Genomic DNA, 22,118 nt, shown 5'->3' with positions numbered 1-22,118 from the left:
AGAGCTTGTTAGGCATTGGGGTGGGGATGTTATAGAAAACTCTGCTAGTGTGAGAGTTTGTCACTCTTTAACACCAATGGAAAGAAAGATTCCCTCCAAAGGAGTAACAGCTTAACACAAGTTCCCCTCCCCCTGTCCCACCCATGTATCAATTTTAATTTAAAAATCCCTAGGTACAAATGATAGCTATTATTTCAACACGCTATTATTTCAACTCAGGTGCCAGGCACTCTGCTAAGGGAAGGAGCCACAGAGGTAAATAGGAAAGTCATGGAACCCATCTCGGGGAGCCTGGTGGTGAGAACAGTGGTAAATAACTGAGGTGGGTGTTATGAAAGAGGAAGTACTATGGGTGCTATGGGAACTGTGATTATTTTTGGTGCCATAAAACAGGGTGTTTGAACTTCAGCAGCACTGAAAATGGTCTCTTCTAAAAACTGAATTTTATCCTGTTTTTCTCTCATGGGCATTTTTAAAGCCAGTTTTTGTTTAGGGAACAGAATTGGCAATGCCAGGCTGATTGTTCTTTGCGCCACCAATCAATCCTAGTAAATGCATAATTCATTAGAAGAAAGCAGAAGAGCATCCAAAGTGCAGCCAATTTAGTTTCCTCATTTAGAGCATCAGATATTTAATGCAGAATTCAGAACATGTCTGAAGACCCACTGCCATTGTGCAATGAAGTAGATGCTCTGATCAGAAGGTCCCAGAGATTTGGTTATATCTAGGGACCTCTATCCATTTATATTCCTATATCTTCCTTCTGCCTATGATACTTCCTACTTCTGCCTTTTTGCTCGGGCCATTTTCACTGCCTGGAAATTTTCCGCTGAGAATTGCCCATCACTTTTTCTTTTACCTCTGATGTTTGTCTCTGAAAACCCTGTCTAGCCTATAAAGCCCTGTTCAAACACTACCTCCTTCCCAATGCCTTCTTGGCCCTCTAAACCCTACCTGCATCCTCCTGCAAGTCCCTTGTGTGTCCCCTGAATAAGACCCTATCACACACCTTCCTTCTGTCATAAATATTTGGTACACATCTCCTCATCAGTTTATAAATTCCTTGATGTCAGGAACTATGCTTAGTACCACTTACAGGATTGTAACCTCTATATTAATGAGCGTAGAGAATTGTCAGTGAATATTGACTACGTTAGGAATGAGAGCATACAGTGCCCCTGCTGCCTTCTGTCACCTTTTCTCTTGGAAAAAGTGCATAACAAGCCTGTATTTATTGACATCAGAGCTGTACCTACAGAAGTATGTTTCCACCTGCCAAATGACAGCTGGGTCTTGCTTGCTGCTTTCTGAACTGGTGAGAGCAAAACCCCATTTTCCTTTGCCCACGTCTGGTACTGATGATAAGGTCCTCAAGGGAGTAAACATCTCAAGCTGTTGTTTTCTTACCATTGTCACATGCATCTGCTTGCACAATGGGAAACTAGTTGGGCCAACACCCTTAGCATTTTAGTATGTCCCAGGAGTGGATGTCCCAGGGGGGCTGAAATCAGGCCTATGCATTAAGGCAAATGATCCCAATCTTAAACCCTGCCTTCACCCCCACTTCTAGCTTCTGCACCAAGTGACCTGGAAGTTGCATGGGTGGAAGATAGTCAGCAAAATGTTCAAGGCTGACAGGAAATAAAACATGTCTTACATGTAGCAAACAATCCCCTTCTGTCCAGCAACCTGAGATTGGATTTCTCACACATTATTATTATATTACATGTAGAGGTCATTTTCTGCAATAATACCATCTATAAAAATCACTTCCCAATTTTTTGGTCTCAAGACCCATTACACAATAACATAATCTAGACTAGCCATTTTATATAACACACACACACACACACATATATATATATATATATATACACACACATATGTTTATGTGTATATGTACTTGGAGGGCATTATGCTAAGTGAAATACATCAGACAGAGAAAGACAAATACTGCATGATATCACTTATATGTGGAATCTAAAAAAAACACAACAAACTAGTGAATATAACAAAAAGAAGCAGACTCACCAATATAGAGAACAAACTAGTGGTTACCAGTGGGGAGGGTAAGGGGAGGGACATTATAGGGAAAGGGGGTTAAAAGGTACAAACTATTAGGTATAAAATAAGCTACAAGGATATAATATGGGGAATATAGCAAATATGTTTAATAACTATAAATGGAATATAACCTTAAAAAATTGTGAACCACTATATTGTACACCTGTAACTTATATAATATTGTATATCAACTGTACTTCAATTTTTTAAAAACCCACCTTTATATATATAACATAATCTAGACTAAACCCTCTTATATTTTTAAAAATTGTTGAGGACCTTGGGGACCCCCTGAAAGAGTCTTGGGAAACTTGATGGCTTCTCAGACTATATTCTGAGAACCTCTGCTCTAGACTGACAAACATTTTGGTAGAATATTAACTTTATAAATTCCTATAGCTCTGAACCCGGTAAGGCCGAAGGTAAATAGTATAAATCTAATTTAACAAATATTATTGCACAAAGATATTAAAAGAAGTATAAAATAATGCAGAATGAATGTAGAAGTGACTGGAAGCTAGCACTATGCACGTGTAAACACAGTGCTAGGTACTTGACATGTAGACTCTTTTTAAGGTTCTAAAAGGGACTTCTCCTTCATAATGAATCCCTTCCCTTTTCTCTCATTATTAGGGGAAACATAAAAGAAGAGATTTGTCTGTACGGTTCTCCAAGGTGATTTATTTATATTGTGTCCCCGGGCCCCCTGCAGTCCCTGGCTTGCAGGTTGTCCCACGTGGCCCCTTCCTGTCCATTCTCCACCTTTCTCTCTCCTGCTTCCCGCCCTGGGGGTCCCCAGGTAGGGACCACATCAACGACTGCCCTGTGATGTCCAGTAGGGTTTGGCCAATGGGGAGCCCCAACAGGAGATCGGAAAAAGGTAAAGGAGTGAGGTGAGGATATTAACTACCTGGCTCCTCCCTCTGAGGTCACATTGGGCTGGCTGTGCCCCTTCGTAAAAGACAACTGCTCTCCCCCCACCCCCTCAAGGCAGCCCTCTCTACACAGCTCTCTCTCCTTGCAGATTCTAGCAACCTCTTCCTCTCCCAGCCTTTGGAGCCAGGTGGTGTTGGCCTCTCTCTGCCCTCTGGTTCCCCCACAATCCACCCACACCTCTGTAAGTCATCTCTTTGTAAATAAACCTTCTTGGAATTATTCTAATGTGAGCTATCAGTTTCCTGACATTGCCCTGACTGATGCACATTAACAATAGTGTACTGATTATTGAAAAAAAAAATTAAATCTGTTTTTATCCAGTCATTCATATTTTTAAAATATTTCTTAAGTAACTCCTTTAATTATTTTCATTTCTCTTTCAATTTTAGGCAAGATCTGTTGTTAATCTCGTTCAATTCCTTTCCTCCTTACTGTCCCCCAACGATGCACAAATCTTTTCGAAGTTTGGTCCCTCCCTAACTTACGAAATTGAGATCGTTAACTTCAGGAGGTGATTTTAGGAGGAATTACAGGCCCAGAAACCATTTTACTTAACACTTTGTCACTGGTTGTTAATCTTCACCATCTTCATGGACATTATTCTGGAGTCCAATTCACATCGGAAACAGGTCTCTGAGGTTAAACGGCCGTCACTACCATTCAAGCAAAGCTAGAGAGAGCTGGAGGCAGTAACAAGGTACCTTAGAACACAAGGGAAAGATTCTGAAGCCATGACAGAGGTTCCTCCTGGCTGTTCGCTCTTCTCCACAGCTGCTCTCATATTCCTGCTCCTGGGCCTTGAGTTCAGCTGCATGTTTCAAAGGCCAGGGCCGCCTCTGTGAGGCCTGGAAACCATTAGCTATCCCTGCTAGCTTCAGCGTCCGGTGCCTCCCCCTACTAACATACATTTTATGCACAATCGGGATACTGGATACAAAGCTCCATCCCCGTGGGCCCCGCACAGTTTCACTTTGCAGAGGTGAAAGTGGAAATCTGACTCCTGCAGCCAGGCTTGCTCAACCCACAAAGCCTTCTTTGGTAGCAGGGACGAGACCTGGCCCCACTTCCCCTCTTTCCTTCTCTGCTCACACACAATCCACGTCCCTGGCAGCTTCGGATAGGAGCCGTGACAACAGGACAGGGCGCTGTTACCCTCCATAATTAGCCAGGCAGGCAAGGCTGCTGTAATATCACAGCATTGACAGAGCTCTCACACCTATTAAATTATTCATGCCACCCAAGTGTAATCGGCTGTCACGTTCGAAATAGGTCATTCGCACTAAGGCTGCTTGGAGGTGAAAATTTCACAGGGATGGCAACAGATCCAAGTGCTTTGGTTTCAGCCGATCTCCAAAGTAAGGGGCTGCTCCAAGCAATCCCCTATTAAATATCTTTCATTGAATCGCAGTTATGTTTTCACGAGCAGCAGCAGGAAGCATCTGGAACAGCTGTCTGCTGGCAGGCACGAGAGTTGTGGGCTGGAAGGCTATATGTCAGCCTCTTCCTTCAATGACCCGTCCTCAACGAGCCTCAAGGGGCTGCTTGAGGAAGATAAATCTGAACACCTGCTCTCGTTTGTTCTCTGCGCCCAAGACGGCAGCCGGGTCGGAATGAGGATGTAAGCACTGGGCAAGGGCAGGTTTTAGAAGAGCGAACACACACAGGCCTCTCTGAGAAGTGCCTCTCAGCCCTGGGTGCCGCATTCAAAGAGGAATTCAAGTTCAACAGCTGTGGGGCGTGTGCCCCTGCATTTCAGATCCTAATTCACAGACATTTGGGCCTCTTCGGCACTCAGGATACACTTGCCCTCTTGTTGGCATAGATATACGATTCAACTCAAGTGCCTGGTGGAATACAAATATTTGACTGGCTATTGTAAGGTCTGGAGAATTACTGGCGTGTTAATATGTTCTTTTAATGGTTTTCAAGGATACGAAAGACTATCTTACAGGAGGAAGAACAATTTCCCCCTGGGATTAGAGTAAAGTAAGGTGACTGAAGACAAAGTTCATGGGATTTGAGTTAAAATACAAGCAAGCAAATGTGCTGATTGCTAGCTCTTGACTGTTAAATGGATACGTGACTGAGGGAGGCTGATAAAGCTCCTTGGGGAAGGGAAAAAAGGCAGGGAGTTTAGCAATGGGATTGACCCCTCGCCTGCCTTCTATTAGGAGAATAAGAATAAAAACCTCTAAAGAGGTCTCTTTCAGCTGAGAGGCTATGGATGTACAGCCTTGGAGCAAAAGGGCAAGAGATGCAAGCAATTTTTTTTTTAATAGAACTTTATTGGAATATAATTGCTTCACAATACCGTGTTAGTTTCTGTTGCACGACAAAGTGAATCAGCCATATGCATACATATATCCCCATATCCCCTCCCTCTTGAGCCGCCCTCCCATCCTCCATATCCCACCCCTCTAGGTCATCTCAAAGCACCAAGCCGATCTCCCTGTGCTATGTTGCTGCTTCCCACCAGCCAACTATTTTACATTCGGTAATGTATATATATTGATGTTACTCTCACTTCGTCCCAGCTTTGCCCTCCCACTCCATGTCATCAAGTCCATTCTCTATGTCTACTTCTTTATTCCTGCCCAAGATGCAAGCATTTTAACGTGGTGAGCATAGCACCAAAAGCAGAGAGGCCACGTGAAGATGGAAAGTTCATGGCTGCATTTCCACAATTATTCTATATATCAGAACAGCGCTCCTAAGGATGTTAAGTGCTCTCCTTCAAATATTCACCTTCAAGAAGGCTGCCCAGGGCTTCCCTGGTGGCGCAGTGGTTAAGAATCCGCCTGCCAATGCAGGGGACACGGTTCGAGCCCTGGTCCGGGAAGATACCACATGCTGCAGAACAACTAAGCCCGTGTGCCACAACTACTGAGCCTGTGCTCTAGAGCCTGTGAGCCACAACTGCTGAAGCTGTGCTCCACCGCAACAAGAAGCCTGCGCACCGCAACAAAGAGTAGCCCCCGCTCGCTGCAACTAGAGAAAGCCCGCACACAGCAACGAAGACCCAACACAGCCAAAAATAAATATAAATAAAATAAATAAATTTATTAAAAAAAAAAAAGAAGAAGCCTGCCCAGATGATCCACCCCTTCCCCTGATCTTTCCTTTAATTTCCTTTAAGTGTTTATGCACAGTTTGTATTGCATTCTCCAACTCCTGGTTTTATGGAACAGCCCATATAGGTTATATAGCCCAATCCCCATAAGCTAGAGATAAATCTATGAATAATTCTCATTTATGCATATGCTGCTTTATCATCAACATTTCAACAGACATTTCCTAGTGCCCACTATTCTGGGTACTTGGAGTGGGACTTCATGAAGTCATCCACTATTTATATCTAAACTATCCCAAAGTGGACTCCCGCTTCCCCATCATGGCCACACTTCCCCACTGCAAGCCTGCTTCTCCAGCAGCCTTCCTCATCTCAGTAAAGAGCAGCAGCGTCCTTCCAGATGCTTGCGCCAGAGTCGTGGAGACATCCGTGGTAACACTTCCCTCCTTACCTCCAGAATCCAATCAGTATCAGGCCTGCTAAGTTCCCCACCAATTCTCTCCTGGACTGTTGCCATCCTCTCCTAACTGGCTTCCCTGCTTTTGCCCTTTATGCCCCCATTTTAATTTTCCAGACAGTAGTCAGAATGATCCTTTTGAAAGGCAAATCAGATTATGTCACTCTGCTCAACATTCACCAATGGCCCCGCATCTCCCATAGAGCAAACCCCAAATGCTTGCAATGGCCTGTAAGGCTTGCAAGAGCTGGACCCGCTCCCTCCTAACAGAAACCTCTAGGATTGCAGCTTCTACTGCTCTTGGCCGTGCTCACATTGTGCTGCAGCCACACTGGCCTCCCGACTCTCCCTGGAACATTCTCCTGATATCCAAGTCGGTCCTGCGGTCCCTTCAAGCCTCTAGAGCCGAGTAGAACTGAATCTAGCACATGGTAGACTATCAACAGATAGTCTTTAATGAATGAAAAAAATACATCTTCTATTCCTATATAGTTCATAAGCTCCTGAGGGGCTGCATCTGCTAATTATGCTACTCCTTTCTAGAGGAGCCTCGGTAAGTGCTAATCCCAAAATATTTATGCAGAGATTCTAAAACTGATTCCCAGCTAGGCAGACATTGGTAGAAAAAATTCCCAGACCTCATTCTTACACATCCTGCTATGGAGAAAACAGTCTTTCTAAGAGCGTGTCAGATATGCCCAGCCCTAGGCAGAATCAGCTCCCTGGGACCAATTCTATCTCACCTGGGTATTCAGTTCCCTGTTGTTAAGTTTACATGGCTCAAGAAAAAGCAACCTTTTTGCAGACTTCCAGGAACTGCCTGGCTCTTTCCTGTTTTGGTTTGTTTTGTTTTTTTGGTGTACCCATTCCTAACTCTTTTTTTTAAAATGTGGAAATATATATATGTTATATACGTATGTAGATATAATACATGTAATGTAAGATTTACCACCTTAATCATTTTTAAGTCTACAGTTTAGTAGCATTAAGTACATTCACACTGCTGTGCAACCAATCTCCAGGACACTTTTCATCTTGTAACACTGAAAACTGAAGCTAGACCCATTAAACAACAGCTCCCCATTTCCCCCTCTGCCTACTGCCTGGCAGTCACCCTGACATTTTCTGTCTCTATGAATTTGACCCTCTACACACCTCAGATACATGAAATCATACAGTGATGTGTCTGGCTTATTTCACCTAGCTTAATGTCCTCAGGTTTCATCCATGTTATACCATGTGTCAGAATTTCCTTCCTTTTTAAGGCTGAATAATATTCCATTGCATGTATAGACCATATTTTGTTGACCCATTCATCTGTTGATGGATACTTGTGTTGTTTCTACCTTTCGACTATTGTGAATAATGCTGCTGTGAACATATGTACAAATATCTCTTCAAGACCTTGCTTTCAGTTCTTTTGTGTATATGCCCAGAAGTGGGATTGCTAGATCATATGTTAAAGAATTAATTATAACTTTTAATTTTTTGAGGAACTGCACCTGTTTTCCATAGTGGCTGCATCATTTTATAGTCTCACCAACAGTGTACAATGGCTCCTGAACTCTTTTTATAGTAAGATATTTTTCCCCTCCAGCAAGTTAGAACTGCTCAGAGATGCCTAATAGTGCTAAACATTCCAGCTCCTTCCAATGCTTAGCAACCAGGAGCCGAGTGGCCCCCACTGAACGAGCGAGGGTGTGTGTGGTGGTGCTTTTCGCTCTTTCCTTCGTGACTGTTTTGAAACGGCTTCCTTGTCCTTGAATTAACATGCAGGCTGAGTGGACATCCGCGGGTCTGCCCTACAGACAGAGGGCAGTGGGCAAGAGCCAGCACTGTTTTGGGGATGATCAAAGCTCTGCTAATCCCTTGTAATCTCCTAACGTAAAGGGGATATATTTCCAATTTGTGGTTTCTTTGAAAGATGCCCCCAAGGTTGGCACTGTCACTTTTTGATGAATTGGGAGACTTGGAGTGGTGTGTGTGTGGAAAAGCCAAGAAGACGGCATTGAGTCATGTTCGTGCATCAGTCGTCTCTTGCAAGGAGGTCCAAGGGTTTCAGATCTCGGGGACAAAGAACCCAAAGAGTCAAATGAGGAGGAGAGTGCCTTGAAGTCATGCAGAGGAGTAAGTGGGAAGGACCCTGGACACCTCCTGTGCGCCACCTTCTTTCACCTCATTCATCGGTGGGCTGGGAGAACCGGGCCTTAGTCCTCCTGTGTGTCTCCCCTTACATCATGCTGCCTTCTCTGCCCTTCCCCACCCAGCGCATTCTGTCTTTGGTTTTGTCTTGGACTGTTTGTTAATTTTTCATCATCCTACCAGTTGGTGTTACAGAGCAATGTAATATGGGGACATGTGTTCTCTTAAAAATAATATTTAAATAAAAATAAGAGGGGATAAATCTTCTCTTAAATGGGAATTTTAAAATGATAGGACCCTCTCACCAGACATGAAAAGGGGAAGAGCTAGTGGGAGAGATGGTTAAGAAACTCTCAATAACCTTAAGAGGCAAAATGATGGAACTTGATGACCTAAACCAGGGGTCAGCAGGCTTCTTCTGTAAAGAGTCAGATAGTAAATATTTTAGGCTTTGGGGCCAAGAGGTAAAAAATGAGGAAATTGTATACTTACATATAACAAGGGAGAAAACAAACTTTCACATTTTTTATGGACAAAATTCAAAATATAATAATTAATAATTGAGCTTTTTTTTTTTTTTTAATAACACCAGTCTACTAAGGAGAAGAATGGAATTCTTTTTCTTTGGGATAACACCTTGCTTAACTGAAGTTCAAGGTGAATGTTCCCTATCATCAAATCGATTGTAAATGTCCGTCTTTTTGTAAAAACCATTTATGGCAGGCGGTACAGAAACAGGCAGTGGGCTGGGTCTGGCCTGCAGCTTTGCCATCTCCTGCCCAGGCCAAGAGGTGGGTAATGAGCTACTGACTCACTATGTGCAGCTTTCAATATTGCCTGGTAGCTTATAAAGGCACAGACATCTGTCTTTTTGGTGTATCATTAATGTTAGGAAGACACGCAGGGCTTTTTTCTGTCCTCTGCACTCTAGTCCATGGTGTAAATGACAAGATGTGTTGTCTTTTCTCATACAGAAGACGATGCTTCTGACCCAGCAGCAGTTGTCCTTCCAGGAGTGGGGAGGACCTGGGTTGACCCTCCCCAGTCTCCCCTCCTACAGCTGGGACCATTTCCAGCCTGACCAGTTATGTGCCCTAGTCCTAACTTTTATTGAGTGGTGCTCAATAAAGATTTGGTGATTAGTTCACAGCGGGTAGATCCCATTAACTCGCTCTGTGTCCCATGAAGTATTATTATTAAACAACTGAACTAACGTTTGTCCTCCTGTAAACACATGTGCACATTAATATATTTACACACAAATCTACATAAACAGATTACCATGATTTCTCCAGGAGGTTTTACCACTGAAAATATTTTAAAAAGCAATGGAAGTGAAAACAAAGCAAAACACCACTAGAGGAAACGTTGTAGAGGCTTTGTTTAAAATCTTAATTACTGGGCTTCCCTGGTGGGGCAGAGAATCTGCCTGCTAATCCAGGGGACACGGGTTCGAGCCCTGGTCTGGGAAGATCCCACATGCCGCGGAGCAACCAAGCCCGTGAGCCACAACTACTGAGCCTGCGCGTCTGGAGCCTGTGCTCCGCAACAAGAGAGGCCGCGACAGTGAAAGGCCCGCGCACCGCGATGAAGAGTGGCCCCCGCTTGCCGCAACTAGAGAAAGCCCTCGCACAGAAACGAAGACCCAACACAGCCAAAAATAAATAAATAAATAAATAAATTTTTTCAAAAAAATCTTAATTACTGTCCTAAAATGCCATTAACATATGTATAACTCAAGTTTCAATAAGTGTGATCTTTAAATTAGAAATGGTTTAACAAATATAGAGAGCCCAGCCTTTATCAAATTACTTTTTAAAAAGTACTCTGTAAAGCGGCATGCAGACGCAGTAACTGTGGTGTGTTTACCCCAAGTAAATATTTACCCAGGAGAAAGGGCCTGTGTATTGTTAAAGATACTGTTAAAGGTACGATTCTTCACCTCCAGCATTCCTGACCAAGGCAAAGGGGACTCTCTCCACAAGAAAACTGCCATAGCTTATATCACTCTTTAATACTCAAAGGATTTTCAGAGGGAGACCAGATTGATTAAAGCAAAAAAAAAAAAAGGTAAGAAATCACAAATTTATTTTGTGCCAAGTGAAGGGGTTATTCTGAGTCCTGCCTTGGTCAAATGGTGGAGGTTGGATAGCAGCCAGGCTTGTTAATTCATGAGCCAGACGCACCTCTATATTCCCAGGAAAGCATCTGAAGTGAGCAGTCTCAATAGCTCTGCTCTCATCAGCTTGTGTCTTTGTTAATCACAGGCCAAGAGTAGAAGAGGAGAATTGTATAGACTTGGGAGACTGGGACAGCTGAGAAAATCACAATTAAAAAAATCACTGACATTTATGTAGTAAGTCCTTACTGGTTTTTCATTATCGCATACATTATCTCCTTTAACTTCAAGCAGTCTGGGGGGGAGGTGACCACCACCACCGCCACCATCTTTATCACATCACCATCATCACCACCCCACCACACATCATCACCCCATCACATCATCACCATCACCACCACCATAATTATCATTATCTCCAAGTGGAAGAAGGAAAGTGAAGATTCTGAAGGGTTAGGAAACTTGCCTAAAGTCAAGCTACTAGTAAGTTGAATTAGGTCTTTTGAGTCCAAATATTTTGCTCTTTCAGCTATGCTATCTTCCCTCAGTTTGGAAGTCTGAATGGTAAAAAAAAAAAAAAAAAAAAAATCAAAGATTTACAAACATGGGTGGCTCTAGAATTTTTGGATGCCAAGTACTTAGTACAGCAATATGGCCAGAAAAGGGGTCTGTCCTCCACTGGAAACTGTTTGCAGCGTAAGCATATGAGTTTTTACTCAGATTATAGAGTTCAAATCATTCAAAATAGCAATGTTTTCTGAAAAAGCTTTTTATCATGCTTTATATTAAGACTTCAAATTCTAATTTATTTTTTATTCTTTAGAGATGCTAATGGAGATTAATAGCGGGCTGAGGCATGCCCCACCTCAAAGACATCCTTGGTAACCCTGAACATATAAACCAGAAGTTGAAGGAGAAGAGACTGTTTTTTGTAATATTTCAGTCATAAAATTTATCTGAAAGTGGTTAAAAGTGCCTTCTACAAATCCTATCTGCATATTTGATTCTTTGACACACTTTTCTTCAAATGCCATTCTATCAGTTCGTTGTGCTGTTATAAATAGGAAGGAAAATCCCACCATAGAACATGTTTTCATATTTACTCCCTCTCAGAGTTTCCTGAATGCCAATTCATAGAGAGAAAAAAAAAATATCTTCAATTGCTCAACCAGCTGACTCAATTTGTGATCTGAAAGTCAAGTTATCTTCTTCCTGGTTCTCGGCTCATCACTTCTTACACTGAATGGGCAGTTTAGAATGACGTCGAGAGGGAGAAGAGACCAGCCGGTGTCCCCCATTGCTGTTTGAGTTGTACAGTATAAACATTTAAACTTTTAACTCCCAGTGATCCAAAGACTAAGAAGGAAAGATTTGCAGTGAAAAGATGGCACCATAACCTCGTCACTTTCCAGAAGGCAGCAACTTGTTTTTAGTTCTCTTTATTTTATTTAGAAATCATTATTTCCTAGGGTTAAACCTCCTAATACAGCAGAGATGACATACCCTCAAGATCTTTTCTCTGTTTACTAGGTTATCTATTAATGACAATCTTTACAAAGCTTGACACAGTGTTTTCTCTCTCCCTCAGTTGGGAAAATAGACACCTCACCCTGCCAAAAGGTCACATTTTCCTCGCTTTTATATATTAACATCTAGAATTTTTTACTTGTATCCATCATTGATCTTCAAGTGTCTTCTGCCTGAAGCCTCTGTTAAGCAAGTTAAGGCATGAAAAAGCGTAAGATATGGAAAGTCCACACGTGAAAGAATGACGATAATATAAATTATCATTAACTTGCCTTCTGGAGTGAAGCTGGCCATTATACCTGCCTTTTGATTGTTATCCCAGCGTATATGTCAAAATCTTTCTCTTAAAAATATCTAAAAGTGATCAAGTAAATTGTGGTTTTTCTTGAAGGGAAATTCTTGATGAGTGATGAGATACACTCTGTCTACACAGCACAAAGTGAAGTGGTTTTTCAGCTCAAACGACCTGGTTTGTCTATCAACAAGGATCAAACACTTCAGATTCTTGACAAATCCCTTCACTCTGCAGTGTACACATGGTATGGAATCATCACCCTCCTAGTCGGCCAGGCATATCCACATTTCAGGCACCCCAGAAACCAGCCCCCAATCCAGCCTGGAACTTACTGTCAAGGAAGTACATGAATGTTCAATATCCCACCAGCCCCTGCATTGTGGTTTCATTTTCTTCTGTCCATTTTTACTTGACAGGACCAGTCACTATCTTTTTTTTTCTTCCTCTCTGCCCTTCTTCTGGTACTTGAAATAGTCATTTCAACTTGACTCAACTAATACCTTTTCCTTCTTTAAAATCTCTCCTGAAACCAACTGAATTGCAAACATTTTCATTAAACATCACAGCTGTTTGGTAAACAATCAACAGACAAAATTTAGCCATCCAAAAATAAATGAGAAGTGGAATAAGCCTACACTTGCTAAGCACAGTAAAACATGTGAGGTATAGGTAATGGGATACATCACATTTCTTTAATAAATAGGTTGACTTCAGTAAGTGAAGTAACTCCCATCAAAGAGCAAGGGCAATACTCCCAACTTATTTCACTGCTTTGGTCATAACAACTACACATTTCTTTTTTTTTTTTTTTTTTTTAACTATTTTTCCCCCCACACAAACAATGGGTATGCATATACTTGTAGTTTTCAACTCAAGTCCTATAGAAGATATACTCCAGGCTGTCTCATACTATTCCTAAAAAGACTTTACTGGCTGCTTATAGAGATATTAAATAAGCATTTAAAATGCTTTCTTTGTGATACTGGGCCCCTTTTTGGCTTTGGCCTGATCTAAATAAGTCACCCTGAGGTCACTGGGGGCCATAAATCAGGGGGGTGGACTTGTGGCTAAGACAGCCTGCATAGCTTTAGTGCAATGTGCTATTTTAGTTTGTGCCCCTGAAATGACACCATCTCTTTGGCACCAGCCAAAGCAAGCTTCCTAGACATCTATGGGAAGGGAGTGTTTTGCAGTAATCCAAGGCATAGGTCACACAGGCATGAAATATTGTGGGGAGGTCTGTGTCTGCTCCAGACCCTGTGACAAATAAAGTAGGGAAAACGACTTCCAACCAAAACGTTTATCCAGGATTCCAGGAATGGAAATCGACCCAAGCAATCTCGGCAGATTGCGAAAGCAAAGAGTGGCCAACTTTTTTCAACCCAGGAAACTAAGGCAGCCTCTTCCTGTCCCTTCTCCAATCCCATTACTTGGGTCCACTTGACAACCCCAGACATGGATGTTTTTGAGAAAGGGCTAACATAGCTAAATAACAATTATTATATCTACATGCTATAAAATGTGGCATAATCAAACAAAAAGGTCCAACTCTCTCTAGCCAAGGCACATACACTTTTATGTTCTCTTTCTCAACACTTTTTCCATAGAGGGTATGGACTTAACCAGTCTGAACTTTCAGGATTTATTGGTTTTGTACATAATCTTAATTTAATCTCTTCTTCCTTCTTTCTTTTAATTTTGGAAAGGGCAAATGTAATTCAGTAAATATCAAAACGTGCCAGATTACAACAGGTTGCATAATTGTTTACCCATTTAAAAAAATCTACCTTGGCTTCATAAGCAGTTTACACAGAAAGACAAAGTGGGCATCTATTCTATACTTACAATTCTCTTTTTGTTAAAACTTCTGCAATTTTCTTGCTCTCTCTGAGCTGAAGATCCCATTGAAAGGGAAACAAATGCTAACTTACTTGGCTTGGGGAAAGGAGAGAGGTTTGGTTCGAAAGCGTGTGGCATTTTTTTTCAAGCATCTGTCAGTCTCTTTAAGAGTGACAGGCAGCTAATGGTCGAGTGGACTTCCCTTTGAGTTTCTCTCTATCTGGGAGAGTTCTTCTCCTTTGGGGAGTTTGAAACAACTTTTCTAGATACTGTAATCCAGGACAGGAGAAGTATTCTTATGCTATGCTGCATTGTACCAGAACATTCGAAGGTCTGGCAAAGCTTTGCAGTTTCCTGTGGTCTTTCTAGAAGCAAGATTTTAAAAGGCATGTAAGTGTCCAGGGACTATATAAGCCTGAGAAATACTTTGCACACATGACCGTGAACTCGTGGAGTTTTATTTTTCTAATCATTGCACTTGACCACAGATTACCGAGCACTGCTGAAAACAAAGGCAGTGAGGGCTTGTGGTTCTAAGGAAAGAAGGACTGCAACTTTAACTTGTGCCAAGGAGTACTTCTGATTGCTAACCTGCTGGCTGACCACCACCTGGGGAACTGTTTCCTCCCACACACGAATCCCATTCTGTTCTTGAAAGCTGGCCAAGGGCCTCCACTGTGCGTGACACTTTTTTTCTATTATTATTATCACCATCATAATTGTTAGAGTTATCATTACTATTATTATCCATCCAGCTATTTCTACTAACATACACCAGCCTGGCTGTCAAGAAGGCACAGTGACAAAACAGATGAAAGCCCTTTAATTTGATAAGTTTGAAACAACAATGGGAAAGGAGCCCTCTAATTCCAATGACTGGTTTTTCAATGGCTTGGGAATCAAACCAATCATTCCCACAAGAAGGAATAAAGTCTACTGGATAGTAACCATTTTCTAAATGGCATGGTGATATAAAAATAAATAAATACATAGTGATATTTGGAAAGCCAACCTGAGGTGGGGGTGGGGGAAGGAGGGAGAGAAAGAGGAATAAAATATTGGGGTTTCTGGTGGGTAGGTGGGTGACTGCTTTTCTCTCTCTCCCTCTCCCTCTCTCCCTCTCACTAATCATATGCAATGCTCCCCTAGAACAAGATCAAAGCTACACACCAATGCTTCTTAATTTCGTGAACTTTAACATTTTCTTTAACCACAGAAAACAATAGCTGAAGCAAACAGGATCTCAGAAAGGCAGTTAAAAAAATATATTATGAGCATGACTCAGTTTTTTCTTCCCAGATCTTTATGTGGTCCATAAATCTAAATGGATTATATATACTTTTAACCAAATGGACCTAAATTCTAGATTTGTTTTTCTTTAGGGGGAAAGGGTCCTTTAAAAATGTGTCCATTGCAAGGAAATATGGTTGCCTTGGTAACAAGCTCCTAGGCATCTTCCTTCCTTTATGTTAGAGGAAACTCACTGGACCAAAAGCTTTCTGCTTTCTTAGGCATGTTAAAGTGAGCTAAAAGCATGGAGGAAACCTAGAGCAAGCTTGAACTCTTCTAGGTAGATGTATGCCACTGTGCAGAAAAGATGAAGTAATAGAATGCTGGAGCTTTTCATATGAGATCTGAGAGAATGTGTAATCAACACTCTTGTTTTAGGTAAAAAATGAGGCTCAGCAAGATTAAGTGACTTGCCCAAGATCCTACATCTACATAACAGCAGGTGCAGGGCTACAATCCAGGCTCCTGACAACTTGTCCTGTGCTGTTTCCACCCAGGCATACATCTGAAAAGTGGTTTATAAACTGATTTTCTGTAATAAGTCCTATTCTGAATATACTAGGTTAACCAGACATGTGAAAAAACTCTGTGCAGAATTCCTTTTATACATTGCTTTCTAACCTATTCTAAGAACCCATTTTTGTGAATACATAGTCAGAATTAGTATTTATTGAGTGCTTACCGTGTTTGAGGCACTATTCTAAGCACCTTCCCTGTAACAGTATTTAATCCACACACCATCCTAGGAAGTTAGTACTCCATTTGTAAGTGAGTCAACTGAGACACAGAGAGATTAAGTAACCAGCTCAAAGTCATAGAGTGAATTAAGTGGCAAAGCCCAGGCAGTGCAAGTCTGGAGAGGAAGCTCTTGACTATTACCCTGCAGGGAGCTTACTTAAAATGAAGGAACTACCCGGACAAGCTTTCACATAAATAGGCAAACATGATCCATGACTCTGAAAACTGAATACAAATACGCTGGATGTTGGACTTGCAAGGATTCTCTCTCTAATCTTTAGAGATTAAGTTAAATGAGATAATCAGTCTGGAAAGTACAAAGCATATCACCTGTGAAGTACAACGCAAATGTTATGAATCTATTATGAAGATACTCTGTACAACCCAATAGGTATTATTGTCCCATCTCACCACTGAAGAAACAGGTTTAGTTTAGCCATTACCTTGCTTAAATCACATAGGTAATATGAAGCAAAATGAGAATTTGAATCGGAATCTTGTCTGACTCCCAACTTGACTCTTTACCGTGCTGTTGAGGTTGAAATAATCACCTTGATAATCATGAATGCGCAAGAGAGAGATCTTACTCATCAAGCCCTGCTTTGCTGAGGTCTTAATTCTTTCCCTCAGAGTGGGGCCGCTCACCTATCTGTCTACAGGTGGCACTCTTTAGCACTGTAGCCATTGGTAAAAGAGAAAAATCCCTTTGGGGGAAAGAAATGTGGCCTGGCGTTTTGGAGGTTGGGTAGATAATTACCAAATTGTCCCATTTAGGCTTATTTTCCTCGTTGTAAACATGTTCTAATTCCTGAAGGGAGTAACTAAGTATGTATACACAGAGAAAACATCTTTAAGTAGAAGTGAAAGCTGAGGAATGGAGCCTAAGATCAAACTTCGAGTCAGAGTGGCTCTACCTGTCATCCAAGTAGAGCAACAGCTTGAGAACATGCCAAACAGTGAGGAAGCTGGGGGAGATATTCTTTAAGCTGGTTGAAATTGTGATAAAAACCCAAATTATGGTTTTAAAAATTTCTGAGGCTACAACAAAGTAATGTGAAGACAGACATCAGTAATGGTTACCTCCTAAATGACTAGATTACAAGGGATTCTTACTATGCTATACTCTTTCATTTGTCTTCAGTGAACTTGTACTACTTGGGTAACTGCAAAAAATTTTACTAGAGCTCCTTTAAAAAATTACTTGATAAGAGTTTTTAAAAAACTACCAGCTATGGTTCTTGCGGAAACCACCGAGTTTATGAGGTCCCGAGTCCAGATTACCATTTCTTTAGACAGTTCCAAATTCTTGAAAAGCTCTTGCCTACAGCCCAGCCTCATAGGCAGCATTTGATTACAAGGCATCTGTAGATTACAAGATTAGCCATTTCAAATTGCAACCCTTACAGTCAAATCCCACAACACCGGTCTACCTGGGGAAACCTAAGCGGTGCAGTTGACGTCAGAAGCTAGCATGGCTGCTGCCTCCCAGCCTGGAAGAAGAGGAAAAGGGAAAGGCAACCGAGAGAGAGTTGGGGTGCCAAATAAGTCCACGGAAGAGTGGAGAGGGCAAGACCCAAAGGCAGAGAGAGAAAAGAAGGAGAGGTGGGTAGTGCAGAGCAAAGCAATATGGCACCGTGGGGCACCATCCCCGGCCCATCTGTCCAACTGCTGCCCTGCAGTCCTGCTGTGTGCTGAGCACGGAGACAGACTTCCTTCCTTAAGGTGTTAGACAAGACAGCACAGAAGAGGGACAAGGGGAAATGTCAGTACTATTTTCTACCCTAAACTAAACCTTTGGTCATGACTTTTTAAACAAAATTTTATTTGGAGGAACCATTCAGTTCCCTTGTCCCGGGTTTTGCAGTGTACTTCTGGGGTGCCATCCCATCCAGGATGCTTTCAAAGTCCTCAAGTCCCTTACCCAAGCCGGGCCACAGTTTCCAACAGTGTCAAAGCTAAGCAAAGTAGGGCTTCCCTGGTGGCGCAGTGGTTGAGAATCTGTCGGCCAATGCAGGGACACGGGTTCGAGCCCTGGTCTGGGAAGATCCCACATGCCGCGGGGCAACTAAGCCCAGGAGCCACAATTACTGAGCCTGCGCGTCTGGAGCCTGTGCTCCGCAATAACAGAGGCCGCGATAGTGAGAGGCCCGCGCACTGCGATGAAGAGTGGCCCCCGCTTGCCACAACTAGAGAAAGCCCTCGCACAGAAACGAAGACCCAACACAGCCATAAATAAATAAATAATAAATTTATAAAAAAAAAAAAAAAAAGCTAAGCAAAGTAGATCAGAAAGGCTCCTGCCAGAATGACGTGTTTACCTTCACCAAAAACATCATCCTCTTCATCCATCAGGAGCTCCTTGGAGTCTAGATACTGCATCTTGGAGCCGGCAGTCAGCGTGTGCAGCGGCCTCAGCAGCTACCCTGCCCCCCGAGGCGACTTCCTTTTCCCGGGTTGCCTAAGCGCCCCAAGAGGGCAGCGTCAGCCTCTGCCCTCGAGAAAGCAGCTTCATTCATATGAACAGGCTTCGTGAGCCTTTTGAAGAGTGCATTCCAGGTGGGGTAATTTTCACCACTGAGAAGAAAGAACTTTTTTCTTTTTTGTTTTGGAAGGGGGCTGCAGATCCGGTTGGAGCTGAACACAGATAGCGCTTAAAGTCTGAGAGCAATGAATTCTATTTCAAAGCGACAGCTTTCATATTTTCTTAAAGAGGAAGGCGGCCGTTTAACTTTCTTATGAATCTGAACACAATGGGTAGTGTTGAAAGAGAGGGGGTTCACATTTCTTCTATCTTGGTTTTGCTTCAATGACAATTTATCTGAAAGGAAAGCAAGTCACTATGCTAGACCCAGGCAGGCATCTGGAGGGACAGAGCTTTTCTTTCACTCAGTAATAGCTGCATTTTTCTTTCTTTGCAAACCCCTGGCATTTGAGGATTAGAAAATTTCCAACACTTAAACCAAATGTAATGCACATCTAGGCTCTTTGACTCAATTAATCTATGGTCAATAAATGGATAAATCGTTTGGGTCAAACGACTTCCATTTCATAATACTGACTCAGTCTGATACTTCAGACTTATCACTAAAGCAGAAAGGAGAAAATGTAACTCAGAAGGCCGTTCTTCCCAGAGGGAGGACTAACCACTGGGCTGTCATGTCAGTACCAGTGGTTGGCATCACCATATTGAAACACCCAAAGTGTGCTAAATTCTGTATGGCGGTTCAAACACAAATCTCTGAGTGATACTGCAACTTCACTTGGGGTTTCCCAGCCCTCTACCTTGTGTTATAAGACGTCTCGGGCGTCAGAAGCTTGGAAAATGCAAACGGAGTTGATGGTAGGGAGTTGTTGGCCCAAGGTGTTTATTTCTGGCAAACTTATTTATTGAGTAGGGTTTTAAAAATATGTACATATATTAATAGACTTTGTTTTTTAGAGCAGTTTCAGGTTCATAGCAAAACTGAGAGGAAGTAATAGAGGTTCCCCATAACGCCCTGACCCCCACACACATATAGCCTCCCCCATTATCAACACCCCAACCCCCAGAGTGGTACATTTTTTACAACTGAGGAACCTACGCTGATGCATTATTACCACCCAGAGTCCAAGGTTGACATTAGTCCAAGGTTCATTCCTGGTGTTGTGTATTCTATGGACTTGGACAAATACATAATGACATGTATCCACCATTATAGTTTCATACAAAGTAGTTTCTCTGCCCTAAAAATCCTCTGTGCTTCGCCTATTTATCCCCCCCTACCACAACCCCTGGCAACCACTGATCTTTTTTTATAAATTTATTTATTTATTTATTTATTTATTTATTTATTTATTTATTTATTTATTTATTTATTTATTTATTTATGGCTGTATTGGGTCTTCATTGCTGCACATGGGCTTTCTCTAGTTGCGGCGAGCGGGGGCTACTCTTCGTTGTGGTGTGCAGGCTTCTCATTGCGGTGGCTTCTCTTGTTGCGGAGCACGGGCTCAGTAGTTGTGGCTCGTGGGCTCTAGAGCACAGGCTTAGTAGTTGTGGCACACAGGCTTAGCTGCTCTGCGGCATGTGGGATCTTCCCAGACCAGGGCTCAAACCCTTGTCCCCTGCACTGGCAGGTGGATTCTTAACCACTGCACCACCAGGGGAGTCCCAACCACTGATCTTTTTACTATCTCCATAGTTCTGCCTGTTGCAGAATGTCGTAGCTGGAATCATATACAAGGTAGACTTTTCAGATAGGCTTCTTTCACTTAGTAGTATGCATTTAAGTTTCCTCCTTGTCTTTTCATGGCTTGATAGCTCATTTCTTCTTAATTTTGAATAGTATTCCATTGTCTGGATGTAACACAGTTTATCTATTCACCTACAGAAGGATATCTTGGTTCCTTCCAAGTTTGGGCAATTATGAATAAAGCTGATATAAACATCCATGTGCAGGTTTTTGTGTGGACATAAATTTTCACCTCCTTTGAGTGCATAAAAAGGAGCGCGATTACTTGATTGTATGGTGAGAGTAGGTTAAGTTTTGTATGAAACTGCCAAATTGTCTTCCAAAGTGGCTGTATCATTTTGGATCCGAACCGCTAATGAATGAAAGGTCCTGTTGCCCCACATCCTTGCCAGCATTTGGTGTTCTGGATTTTGGCCATTCTAATAGGTGTGTAGTGGTATCTCGGATTACTAAGTGCTTTTTTTTTTTTCCTAAGTGCTTTTGAAGAGACTCCTGGTGCTACGTTCCAAGCTAAGAAATGTCCCCTCCTCCCTTAACCGTAACCTTGAAATTACACCAGCTCCTCCCAGGGGAGAGTATGGAAAATGGAGCTGGGGAAGTCCAGCTGTGAGAAAGGATGTGTACAGAGGAATTCTAGAGTGAGTCAATCACGAAGGGTTATTTGAGCACCAGCAGTGGGCTTACCCCTGCGCCGGCTGCTGTGGGGTTTCCAGAGAGAGTACGTAGCCTGGGGCCTGTAGGAACCTCCAATTGCTCTCAACCAGGGTTCAGACCATCCTTAGGGGAGAGTTTGGAAATGGTGAGTGTTTTTGGTTGCACAATGACTGGGGGTATGACTGATATTTAATGTCTTGGTAACCTTCCTGTAATGCATGGGACAGTGGCTCGAGAGGCATTTAGTGTCCAGCCCTAAAGGCCAATAGTGCCCTTAGCCCCTTGAGAAATACCCTGAGAGGCAGACAGCTGGAGCTGAAGCCTTTCTCTAGATTGCCTTTGCTCCTCTCCTTTCTGACCCTTCCACCACCATCCCCCACCCCAATTCCCACTCAGATGACTTTTCTGGTCAAGGGTTGTGCTTATTTATCTAAATTAAATCAATTTAAATGGGCCTGAACTGGAGGATGGTGAAGCCACTGTGGAATATAGTATGGGGGTTCCTCAAAAAATTAAAAATAGAATTACCATATGACCCAGCAAGCCTACTCCTGGGCATACATCCCAAAAATTTGAAAGCAAGATCTTGAATTGATGCTTGCATTGCCATGTTCATTGCAGCATTATTCACAATAGTCAAGATGTAAAAGTAATCTAAGCGTCCATCAGTGGGTGAATGGATAAAGAAAATGTGGCATACAGATACAATGGAATATCATTCCGCCTTAAAAAAAAGAAGGAAATCCTGGTATATG

The 22,118-nt window shown here is 42.3% G+C and overlaps 1 protein-coding gene across 2 annotated transcripts in view; it reads right to left on the bottom strand.

The window, feature by feature from the left end:
* Positions 1 to 22,118, bottom strand: part of RIPOR2 (RHO family interacting cell polarization regulator 2) — a 206,947-nt gene that overhangs the window by 89,376 nt on the left and 95,453 nt on the right. Inside the window, exon 1 of one of the 2 annotated variants that reach the window (XM_068557672.1) lies at positions 18,796 to 18,887. The exons of the other annotated variant lie outside the window; for it this stretch is intronic. Within the exon in view, the coding sequence (XP_068413773.1) occupies positions 18,796 to 18,856 (61 nt within the window). The 5' untranslated portion in view covers positions 18,857 to 18,887. Of the gene's footprint in view, positions 1 to 18,795; positions 18,888 to 22,118 lie in introns of those variants that run through there. 2 annotated transcript variants of the gene reach the window in all.

Source organism: Eschrichtius robustus, chromosome 12 (assembly GCF_028021215.1).
Source record: "Eschrichtius robustus isolate mEscRob2 chromosome 12, mEscRob2.pri, whole genome shotgun sequence".
NCBI lineage: Eukaryota > Metazoa > Chordata > Mammalia > Artiodactyla > Eschrichtiidae > Eschrichtius > Eschrichtius robustus.
This window is presented reverse-complemented; position numbering and strand designations above follow the sequence as displayed.